Here is a 12,445-nt window from a genome sequence, read left to right as displayed (position 1 = left end):
TGGAAACTTAAACCCGCTCAATATTTGTGTGCGAAAGTAAACAATGAATAATTACAAGCTTTGTTGAGAACGCATGGACTCGAATCGAGTTACAAGACAAACTTCTGATTGCGAACTTATGGAAGTAATACGAATTGCCTGTGCCCAGGCGGATACTATTTCACTGCGTGTTCATAAGGCGGAAAAATACGTAAAGATGTAGCATATCCACGGTTACATAACAATACTCTGTGATACGCCGTAATATGGAATTGCACTGTGCACTTTTGACGCGTGATGGATTTTGTCTTCAAAATACTCTCATTAACGTATTCGGTATGGTCATATGGCTTGCCCCTTCTCTCGGTTGGTAAAAGCGATTCATACCGACTGCCTGCGCGAGATTGAGGAACCTAGTGAGGAATATTTCCCCACACAGCAGTTGGATGCAGTGAACAAGAGAGCGCCGCAGCTGAGTTTAAGGACTGATAACTTAAAGTGGTGAGTAAGTTTACACATCGATGTGTAGTGGGTGTTAATAATTTTGTGACAATGTTGCAATGAAATCATAAATTTGGTAAGAAAACATTTCACTTCGTTGTACAACCGTCAAAAAAGCTCACTCGAGTTAGTATAATCGATCAGTTATATTTCAGAAATCGCTGTGCGCCGAAATTACTTTGGAAATCCTGACAAGCCTACAAGCTACCCCTGGGTGGGGTCTCCTGTCATCCGGAAACAGAGTTGACACTTGGTTCAATAAATTATGAGGCGATTCTACTGATTCACCGCTGTTCATTGACAAGCAGGCCACGAATATGGCGCGACCAATTATTCCTAGCCAGCAGAAGCTGGCTGAGAAACTGGCTATATTGAACGACAGAGGCACCGGTATGCTTACTCGTATTTACAACATAAAAAAAGCATGCGGCGATGCCAAATCCAAGCCTGCGTTTCTGTCCGACAAAACGTTGGAGTCTGCGATTAAATACATAATCCGAAGATTTCCCAATATCGACATCAAGGGACTGGCTGCGATAACGAACCTTCGCACCGAGATTATCAAGTCTTTGTCCCTCTACTACTACACCTTTGTTGACCTTCTTGACTTCAAGGACAACGTCTGTGAACTGCTGACTACGATGGACGCTTGCGGAGTTCACATGGACATAACGATAAATTTTGACGTGACAAAGGGCTACCTGGACCTGGTAATCACCTACGTAAGCCTGATGATACTTCTGTCCAGAGTCGAGGATCGAAAAGCTGTTTTAGGCCTGTTCAACGCGGCCCACGAAATGGTCCACAGCCAGTCAGATCCCAGCTTTCCGAGACTAGGCCAGATGATCATGGACTACGATGCGCCGCTCAAGAAATTGTCCGAAGAGTTTGTGCCGCATGGTAAATTACTGATAAATGCGCTGATGTCGCTGTGGCCAATTTACCCTGGAAGAAATTTATCGGCAGACACATGGAGAGCCGACAAGAAACTTAGCCTCGTCGGTAGTCCAGGACAGCTGCTTAAAGCTGCCGTTACGGACACGATGTCCTGTGAAACGTTGAGCTTAGATAGATTAGAAAGATGGGTTGTCCTCGGTTTCACTCTTTGTCACACGGTCCTCAACCAGGAGCAACCCAGTAAACTGTGGACCACCGCCCTCGAATCAGGATGGGTTTTAGCTCTGTTTAGAGACGAAGTCATATATATTCACCAATACATTCAGTCGTTTTTTGAAAGCATGAAAGGGTACAGCAAGAGAGTATCTGAAGTGAAGGACTGCTACAGTCAAGCCATTCAGAAAGCTGGACACAGGCATCGAGAAAGGCGAAAATTTTTGAGAACAGCCCTGAAGGAGTTGGGGCTGATATTGTCCGATCATCCAGGGCTCTTGGGCCCAAAAGCTCTGCTAGTGTTCATGGGATTATCTCATGCCCGAGACGAGGTGCTGTGGCTCTTGAGACACGGTGACAATCCACCTATTCAGGGAAAAGGAAAGGGTCGTGGAGGCGACGACCTCGTCGACAGGCAGCTCCCTGAACTCTTGTTTCACTGCGAGGAATTGCGCGCTCTTGTTAGAAAGTATTCCCAAGTCCTGCAACGATATTACGTCCAATTTTTGGCTGGATTTGACGCACCAGCTCTGCATCAAATGATACAAAATTTGCCTGTGTGTCCTGAGGATGAAGGAGCCATTCTGAGCGACATGTGCTCTTCAATTGCGAGTTTAACAGTAAAACAGGTCGAGGATAACGAGTTGTTTGATTTTCGTGCATTCAGGCTTGACTGGTTTAGATTGCAGGCTTATATGTCGGTTGCAAAGTGCAATATGAATCTCGCGGATAACAGGGAATTGGCTTCGTTTATGGACGGTATTATTTTTCACACCAAAATGGTTGACAATTTAGACGAGATGTTGGTGGAAACTTCCGATCTCTCGATATTTTGCTTTTACAGCAAGATATTCGAAGATCAATTTCACATGTGTTTAGAATTTCCTGCCCAGAATCGATACATTGTTGCTTTTCCATTGATGTGTAGCCATTTTCAAAGCTGTACGCATGAACTTTGCCCCGAAGAACGTCATCATATCAGAGAAAGAAGTCTGTCTGTTGTTAACATGTTTTTGGACGAAATGGCCAAAGAGGCTAAAAATATAATAACCATAATTTGCGACGAGCAGTGTACAATGTCAGATAAGCTTCTGCCTAAGCACTGTGCAGCGCAAATATCTCAAGTAGTGAATCGCAAGAAAAAAGATAAGAACAAGAAAAATATGTACGAGATTCATAAACCTGGTATTGAAAGCTACAGAAAAACGCGAGAAGACCTTACGACAATGGACAAACTTCACATGGCTCTAACAGAATTGTGTTTCGCAATAAATTCTTGCCCCACCATCAATGTGTGGGAATATACATTTGCTCCTAGGGAGTACTTACATCAACACTTGGAAACACGATTCGCCAAAGCTTTAGTTGGTATGGTGATGTTCAATCCGGATACTAGCGTCATTGCTAAACCATCAGAGTTATTTGTCAGCGTTAGAGCTTACATGAATGTATTGCAAACTGTCGAAAACTACGTTCACATCGATATAACTAGAGTTTTTAATAATGCTTTGTTGCAACAAACTCAACAGCTCGATAGCCACGGGGACAAAACTATAGCTTCGTTGTACATGCAGTGGTACTCCGAAGTGTTGTTGAGACGAGTAAGCGCAGGGAACATTTGCTATTCAGGAAATCAAAGAGCATTCGTCAGCCTCACAGCCGAGAGTGCGATTCCCTTCAACGCTGAGGAATTTTCTGATATCAACGAACTCAGGGCTCTTGCCGAACTGATTGGACCTTATGGTATGAAAATGTTGAATGAAACACTGATGTGGCACATCGCGAGTCAGGTGCAAGAACTGAAAAAATTAGTAGCTGGTAATAAGGACGTCTTAGTTGCATTGAGAACGAATTTTGATAAGCCTGAAGTGATGAAGGAACAATTCAAAAGGCTACAGCAAGTCGACAATGTTCTCCAAAGGGTTACAATAGTTGGGGTGATTTTGAGCTTCAGACAATTAGCCCAGGCAGCTTTGGTCGACGTTTTGGAGGAGCGGATTCCATTTTTGCTCAGCTCTATATTAGACTTTCGGCACCACTTGCCTTCGGGCGATCCGATGAGGATTGTTTCTGAAATGACATCTGCTGCGGGGCTAACGTGCAAAGTTGATCCAACCCTAGCAGCAGCTTTGAGGAGTCAAAAAGCTGAAGCAGATGAGGACGAGCATCTTTTAGTCTGTTTGTTAATGGTATTCGTCGCTGTTTCCATTCCGAAATTAGCTCGCAACGAAAACTCGTTCTATAGGGCTTCATTGGAGGGGCATTCTAACAATATACATTGCATGGCCACTGCCATAAACAATATATTCGGTGCACTGTTCACGATATGTGGTCAAAACGACATTGAAGACAGAATGAAGGAGTTCTTGGCACTGGCATCATCCAGTCTTTTGAGATTAGGGCAGGAGGCAGACAAAGAGGCAACAAAGAATAGAGAATCTGTGTACCTTCTCCTCGATCAGATCGTTCAAGAATCACCCTTTCTAACCATGGATTTATTGGAGAGTTGTTTCCCATATGCGTTAATACGTAATGCTTATCACGATGTGTATAAAATGGGCCAAGCACAGCAATAACGATGCTCGGAAATAAACAAGAACTGCGAGTATTTTCTTACTGTCTAAGCTTGCCGTGAATCGAAGGTAGTTTCATAATAGTATATGTATATGTTATTCGGTAAGTCGAACTCTGAGACGCGTATTTCCATAAACTGATTATTTTCGATAGTGTAATATTATCTCTAGAATATCATGTACACTTAATAGTGGTATTAGTTTGTTTGAGGCTACCTGATTTAAATATTAAAACCAGTAGAGCCAATCAGGAAATATTTTTTATTTTATACGCCTATGTAAATCAAAGTATCTCTGATCCAAATCTTGTATTGGCTCTAGGAAATGAATTGTAATAGATAGATTGAGTAATGCCGATATTTATAGGACGTAGTTTATTGTAATTTTGTAACGTAAACAGAAATGAATCGAGCGATAACATTCTTTTTAATTAAAACTAGCTGGATACTATTTGAACATCAAAATCTTGGAAAGAATGCGACTTGCGCAATCTTTTTATTTCATTTTTCAATAGAATAGCTTGTAAGTTCTTGATTTTTTCAATATTTTATTGATTCTTCATAAGCTGCAGTACAAATGCAGTTTATATTTATACGTATTTACAACATATTGTATAATTGTCGTATCATATGTATGGTATGATACATTTATCATTTAACAATAAGCTAATGTTTTTATTGGAAATTGTAACTATTTTGAAATAGTTTATATCTATACTGATAATAAAGTCAATCATCTCTACGTTCGTTGAAAATACATCAAGCCAAATTATATCTCCGTGTAAAGGGTTGGCTTGTCTTTGTAATAAGAATATACGGGACAAGTAATGTACATTAATCAGCTTTTCGGAATATTTAAATATCTAAGTACGCTAATTGCCGATCAATTATCCGATAACCATTTGATTTTTACCTACGTTTATCGTAAAATTCGTTAGCGGTAGATTCAAATATCTTTCGTCCCGCGCATTGGTGTACTCGTAAGAAAACGTCGTTTTTTGTTTCAAAACATTTAATAACCAGCTAATCTGGAAAATTTTAAGAAATGATGAAAATGAATTCGTTCGAAATATTTCTTCTTAATCACAACGCTGTTTTGGAAAAAGCGTCTTCAGTCAACGATCTATCTAAGCTCGATGATCATGATTTCAAGTGATTTCGATTGTGAATCACGGCTCCCCTTCCACAGCTTCCACAGCTGTTTTGAGTCACGTGACCGCGCTGCTCTGTCCATACACGAGGAATTGATATATCACACCAAGATCGGAGGTCGGGTCGTTGCGAAATATGAATGTGATCGGATAACGACTCAGTCGTATGACGCGCTATGTTGTCTAATTACTATGGTACTCTCAGGAGGACTTCCTCAGGGATATATAGGTATATACTCGTTCGAGTCGCCCGGCAACAATTTCGAACAGATTAATCGTACCGACGTCATCACGTCGCGACCGTAGCTGTCGGTGACGCATTCTCGGCCGCAGTCACTCGGCGAGTTGTGGTTGGAAAATTTGGTTACTGTTAGTTTAAATCAGTTGCCGACGGGCTCGTGTTAGTGGGATGTGGATATATTATCAAGGAGTCGTTGACGGGTAGAAAGGAAGAGAAACCCATTCGGCAGGAGCCGAACATGCGATACGAGCAAGTGACAAATATGTGATAGTGTGGATTAAATCACGTTTAACCAAATGTCTAGTCACTAATACCAATTATACCTAATAAACGACCAAATTATTAATTCGTGAGTACAATAGATTTAATGTAAACCTTATGCATAAACTGGTTTGTATTTTCATATTTATATCTTTCATTTGCTATCTAAACTCTAACTTTAACATTTTTAAATTGCATATAAATCGCTTCCTGGGTTGGGCTGTGACTGATCTTTCTAACCTAGAAATATAAGGACGTACAGGATCAGTCGTCTGTTTCAATGTCATTCGCTGCCGCTGCTTTGCTGGATATTGACATGAGTCATTTAGATTTCTCAATGGTTGGTCGCATTTCATTTATATTAATCAGTGGTATCGCTGTTCACACATTATGATACATTTTAGTGTAGATTACATAACATTTATTTTTTTCAATCTGAATATCTGTGGGATTACGTTATAAGCGATACATTTAACTTTTTTCATCGAGTTTAGTGCTGGAATATCTAGTTGTTAGACAAAACTGGGAAACCAAGATTGCCAGGGAGTTGCTGGATTGAATGAGCTGTATTTTAATTTTTGGCTTTACTAATTACAAAACTAATCTGCATTTTATTTATCTTCAATGTAACATTGCTTTGTTCCATCAATAATGCTTTTTGTTGTCTCATGGCCGCAGTGTAGTTTTGGCTGCAGAAATCAATTCGACCACTTTGTTTGTGCCAGATTCCAATAACAAAAAAAAAAAAAATAGTTGGAAATAATTTGTACCATTCAGTAAAACAGTATTCAATTGTTCTAAGAAAGTGGTTTTCATTACTAAAAGCTATTCAAATCTTGCAATCAAAAAAAAAACACAATTCTTATATACAAAACCTGTTGTCTGGAAATATTGGAGCGCAATTTCTACTAGATATCCTGAATGTGCACAACATTCTGGAATTTCTATGAGCAAAGAGAAAATATAATAAAGTGTATATACGTAGTAAATATTCGCTAGTCTGACAACTAGCATATAGAATTATCAACAGATTCTTAATCAAATTATATTCAAACGTTGGATTCACATTTAAAATCCATGACACTGCAACTAGCAAATAATATTCAGTAGGTAATATGACAGCAAGGCTTTCAGGGAGTGAGCAAACGCTAAGATATCACGGAATATATTCGAAATAGTTCCCTGAATAATCCTAACAAGTTTCTTCATTTCATCATACCCTGGAACCCTTCGGCGTGTATTACCTGCTGAGTATTATCTGCTAGTTTCAGCGTCATTTCAAATTAATTGGTAATAATTGAACATCTGATATCTTCGGTAGACTAAAATATTTTTATTCACACCCAAAGTCCATATTCGCCAGCAGAAGGTCCAATATTCAAAGTCCAAGAACTGTATACTGAAATACAGATATTATCAGTGCCAACAAAATTGTGTATCATATTTTCTATCCCATCAAAATTTTCCGTGAATATCACCATAAATATTATTCTTATTGTTCATTTCATTAATTTAATGTTACATGTCATGTGTTTTCCTCTTCTTTTTCCTTGTTTCTAAACGTATATATCATTTCCTAGAATTGTCAAAAATATGGACCTATGCCGCAATGGCCAGTCCCCATACCAGGGGATGGATGAAGTTGGATGGGATGCGAGCCAAAAAATGATTGCGCTCGAGCAACAAAACCGCTCCGTACCATTGGTGAGTTATAATATCGTCTTTAATGATAAGAAAACTTGTAAAACGTTACAGTACTGAAACACGCCAAACTTTTTTTGAGTCCATATATTTACAAAAGAGTTTAATATCAACATAGTTTCACAAGGTTCACTTTCACCTATAAATAAAATCATTTTGTATTGAAAGGTTTTAAAAACTGCTCTAATTAAGGGTAAGATTGAGTCGCAGTTCGTTATTATGCTTGCAGGAAATTGATTCGCCAAATAATGATAGAAAAGAAGTTCCTGACTTTGTGCTCACTTATGTGGATAAGGACACATCTCATGCTCAGCGAAGAGAAATCTTTGAGCAGCATTTGCGAGATCAAGGTCTACGCCTAGAATATGAGCACGAGCACAATTTAAGTTTTATCAAGATTTTTACTACTCAGGTATTTTCAAAAGCTGATTTATTCACGACATATATCAATTTAACTCATGTAGTATAGCTACTACTTTGCGTGACTTGCTATACCTATATTTAAGAAATTCAAGGATTTAGTTGTTAACACCTGGCTTTAAGTTGTGAGTCACTATTGCTAATACGCAAGCATCTATTATTTCTATTTCCCCATCATTTGTTATACAGCAGTAAATTAGTGAAGTAAACAAATACAGTTCAAAAATTATATTCTAAACCTTGTAACAGGAGGTGCTCTGCCGATATGCTGACATTATGAAACTCCGTATGCCGATAAAACTATCACCTGAAGAAAGATCTTGCAGTCAAGAACCTTCCGACATATTCGACGATGCACGTACTTGGTTTGCACAAGTTTTTCATTTCGCAACATTGGATCCTGCTAAATTCCCTACCCGGAAGTATCAGTTGTCTACTGAATTTTCTAAAGATAAAATTTACCTGTAAGTAGCTATATCCTGTTCAATATTAATATTAATTTCTTTCAGCAACTTTCATATTTATGGAAACTAGTGTGCCTAGTCAATCACTGCTGTTTTCATATCCCAGAGATTCTTTGTTCGAAATGATGATCGACACGAGAAAATTTCAATGATACTTTATGCGAGTGAAGCTAAAGTAATTGAAATTGAGTCTGGTATACCAGAATCACTGCATCGGTGAAAGAAGTCTAGAAGTCGTGTTTCATCATTAACTTTCCATGATTTCTTCTGTTTGTTAAGATTTGACGTCGATGCCGAAAACTTTTTTCCTTGGAGCGTACGATGTATGGTAGTTGATTTTATTCTTGCCAGACAAGCTGAGGGTATTGAATCTCTATTGATTGATGGAGTTTACTCAGCAGCTTATCCATTGCATGATGTAAGTATAATTGCAGAATGAATTCGAACCGTCGATAATAACTATTGAAATAAAGTTTGCTGCAACTGCATAAATTACAATTAATAATATTATCAATATGTTTCGCCAGGGTACCTATAAGCAATCTGGATCCAAAAGATCACTGCTCTACCAGGAATGGGGCTCCACCCGTAAATGGGTAAAACTGCAGCCCCTGGACGCCATCGCGGATTATTTTGGAGTAAATTTCGCGATATACTTTGCGTGGCTCGGCTTTTATACGTACATGCTTATTCCTGCTAGTATAGCAGGATTATTATGTTTCTTTTATGGTAAGATTAATTCTTTTTCTTAGTTTCTTGTAAGTTCAATGTTTATTCTTAGTTCTGAAATTCGGTGTTATATTTATGCAGGATTGATTACTTTAAATTCGAATCAGTTGGCAAACGAAGCTTGTGATAAAACCGCCAGTGAGATTGTGATGTGTCCTCAGTGTGACAAAACATGTGACTATTGGAGACTGAACGAGACGTGTTTGCTAACGAAAGTAACTTACTTGTTTGATAATCCGGCTACTCCAGTATTTGCGGTTTTTATGTCATTTTGGACTACCTTGTACCTTGAATTGTGGAAGCGAAGATCCGCAGAACTAAGCCATCGCTGGGGATTAATAGAATGGGATCGATCGTCGGAACACCCTCGACCAGGATATCTGTCTCTCCTTGCCAAAGCAACATTCTTCAGAATAAAACAAAAAGTATCTCTAGTGTTCGAGTACTTCATGGAAATGTACAAAATTTATCAAACCTGTTGCACATTTCAAACATTTCCTTTCCATTGTTTCTTAGGTGAATGCAGTTACGCGTCAAATAGAGCCTCATGTGAGTTACTGGAAGGTACGAGTCCCAGCAACCTTCTTCAGCTTTTCTGTTGTTCTTCTGCTGACTTGTACTGCCGTTGCCGCTGTTTTCGCAGTAGTTTTGTACCGCATGTCAATGATTACGAGCAACTCACTTTTCGGCCATGAAGTAGATTCCGCAAGCTACAAGACCCTTGCTCTGCCAGCCGTCGCAGCTGTTCTCAATTTGGTAATTTATTCATTCTCATACTTGAGAGAAAATATACAAATCAGTATTGCGAAAGTAAATTTTAGGAGTTCTATTTATCTATATCTGACTGAGATTGTTGCAAAAATTCATAATATTTAAGCCTTTTATCATATGGTCTTACTTTTTTCAAAGGTCCAAATCTATCTAGTTTTAATATTATTTTACAGGTGTGCATTCTAGCACTGAATTACATATACGATTGGCTAGCAGTGTACCTAACGGAAATGGAATTCTTACGAACTCAAGCAGAATTTGACGATAGCTTAACACTGAAAGTATACCTGTTTCAATTTGTCAACTACTACGCTTCCATATTTTACATAGCTTTTATGAAAGGCAAGTTTGTTGGATATCCCAAGAAGTATAATCGAATATTAGGATACAGGTACGTGTTTGAATTTTTAAATATCATTCAGAAAGCCTATTCCCCTGAATTTCGCATACCGTTGTGACGTTGTATATACCCAAATACTAAATCAGACAGGAAGAATGCAGCCCGGGAGGATGTCTTATGGAGCTCAGTATACAGCTGGCAATTATAATGGTTGGAAAACAGGCGCTGTCTACTGCAATAGAGATGATTTTGCCAGTAATAATGAAATCGTGGGCCTTATTCCGAATCCACACAGGTCTGAAACAAAAGGATCCCATTCCTACTAAGAACCAATGGATTCGAGACTTCAAACTCCTTAATTGGGGTAAGTGCCCTAGTCATTCATATTTTATATTATTTCGATTGTGAAAAAATACATACTATTTACCCTCGTAGGGAATTAAGCGAAAATCAGAATATATTTGAATAACAATAATAATATTATGACTGGAACCACTATTTGATTAACGAATTTCTGTTAACCGTTCGTTTTTATCAGGTTCAAGAGGCCTGTACGACGAATACTTGGAAATGGTAATCCAGTTTGGGTTCATAACCATTTTCGTCACAGCGTTTCCGCTGGCGCCGTTTTTTGCTTTGGCTAATAACGTTCTCGAAATGCGTTTAGACGCAACAAAATTCCTCCGACATTACAGACGGCCAGTACCTCGACGTGTACGGGATATTGGAATTTGGGCTCGTATTCTGGACGCCCTTGCACGCATTTCAGTTACTACTAACGTACGTATAATAATTTTTTTGCACATTTGGATCCCTTGTTGCTTTTTTATTTAACTATATTCAACAATAAATCCCGAATACTGTTCAGTTATGGGTGATTGTTACAGGCATTTATAATCGCATTTTCGTCAAATTACATACCGCGATTCGTGTACATGATGGTTGTTAGTGAGGACAAGACTGACCACGGATTCTTGAACCATACTCTTGCGTACTTCAGAACAGCGGATTTTATTAATGAAACTGCTCCATTGGAAAGCAAGTTCGAAAATATCACTGTATGTAGATATGCGGAGTACAGAAATCCTTACGGGCTCGGTGTTCTGTCCTACAAACGGCCTCCAATCTACTGGCATATTCTGGCTGCAAGATTAGCATTTGTCGTCGTCTTTCAGGTAATTATAAACAAGACGACTCCATTAAAAACTGCCCATTTTGCTCACTGCAAATTCCGCTTTTTTTTTTTTTTTTTTTATTCTCGAAGCAGCTCACCTTTGGCAAAAATTCCATACGTTTCTTTCCCCCAAACCTCAACCGACTCGCTTTCGTAATTTGAACAGTAATTTCAAAATTTCGAGAAAAGTATTATTCTTACAAATGAAATCGTCGTAATTATCCACTAAAAAACGTATCGCTTTGAATGCCATTTATTTTGTTACCATCGAACAGAGAGTGATCCTCCAATTATGGGTTATAAATACATGCAATTTTTCATTATTGTGTTGCGATAGAACGTTGTCGGTTTGCTGACGATGACCGTGCAATGGTGCCTGTCTGGCACACCCCGAAAATTACGTGCGCGTATAAAACGTGAAGCGTTTCTGGCGGAGGAGCTAATCATTAAAAGAGAAGCTGCACGTGCGAGGGATTATCTCGAGGGACAGCAACTCAATCAATCGGATTCTATGCATGGCGACAACAACAGCAATGCAATTCAAAGAAGGCCGTATATAACAGAAAACTGACTGTAACCATTCGCACACTCAAATTTCCCGATCCTGTACCTTGACTTGATCTCTTTTCGGAATGAACAACAGAATCGGCTCTTTATTTGGCAAGTAATAGACATCTTTCCATTAAACGACCTTATTTTCAACAAACTTACCATGTAGCTTCACATTTCACAGGTCACAGTATTGAACCCGCAAAGCTATATATTCGAACTATTTACAAATGAAATATTCATACTAGTACATTTTTTCTCAGCAATGATTGGCGCGTCATTACAGTTTGGTGCCGAAGTGCTCAAAATACATTTCACAAATTTTTTAATCGAACTAATTAGGCTTAAATTAGTAAATTAGTACCTATATTATACTTATACCGTGTGTACGATCTGAATTTTTATAATACTCTTTAAGTACGGAACTTGTATTTTTATTGCTCTAGTAATTCCAACTAATTTCGATCTGTGGTAATTGCACC

The 12,445-nt window shown here is 38.6% G+C and overlaps 2 protein-coding genes across 4 annotated transcripts; both read left to right on the top strand.

Moving 5' to 3' along the window:
• The first annotated feature begins 382 nt into the window (after positions 1 to 382).
• LOC124300626 (membrane-associated protein Hem) lies at positions 383 to 4,170 on the top strand. Of its 3 annotated transcripts, none has more exons than XM_046754920.1 (2): positions 383 to 480; positions 636 to 4,170. In XM_046754920.1, the coding sequence occupies exon 2, from the start codon at positions 798 to 800 to the stop codon at positions 4,164 to 4,166; it is 3,369 nt and encodes a 1,122-aa protein (XP_046610876.1). In that variant the 5' UTR covers positions 383 to 480; positions 636 to 797; the 3' UTR covers positions 4,167 to 4,170. The 3 variants fall into 3 exon arrangements, with proteins under 3 accessions (XP_046610876.1, XP_046610875.1, XP_046610877.1); XM_046754919.1 differs by having other exon boundaries at positions 467 to 556; XM_046754921.1 differs by lacking the exon at positions 383 to 480 and adding an exon at positions 488 to 556 and having other exon boundaries at positions 625 to 4,170.
• A 1,665-nt stretch (positions 4,171 to 5,835) lies between these two features.
• Positions 5,836 to 12,388, top strand: LOC124300627 (anoctamin-5-like). Its single transcript, XM_046754922.1, has 13 exons — positions 5,836 to 5,923; positions 7,396 to 7,519; positions 7,746 to 7,928; positions 8,186 to 8,400; positions 8,680 to 8,818; positions 8,928 to 9,129; positions 9,211 to 9,554; positions 9,646 to 9,885; positions 10,074 to 10,291; positions 10,387 to 10,604; positions 10,779 to 11,020; positions 11,128 to 11,415; positions 11,752 to 12,388. Exons 2-13 carry the CDS (start codon positions 7,409 to 7,411, stop codon positions 11,983 to 11,985), a joined length of 2,634 nt encoding a protein of 877 aa, XP_046610878.1. The 5' UTR covers positions 5,836 to 5,923; positions 7,396 to 7,408; the 3' UTR covers positions 11,986 to 12,388.
• The last annotated feature ends 57 nt before the right edge of the window (positions 12,389 to 12,445 follow it).

Source organism: Neodiprion virginianus, chromosome 3 (assembly GCF_021901495.1).
Source record: "Neodiprion virginianus isolate iyNeoVirg1 chromosome 3, iyNeoVirg1.1, whole genome shotgun sequence".
NCBI classification, from domain to species: domain Eukaryota; kingdom Metazoa; phylum Arthropoda; class Insecta; order Hymenoptera; family Diprionidae; genus Neodiprion; species Neodiprion virginianus.
This window is presented reverse-complemented; position numbering and strand designations above follow the sequence as displayed.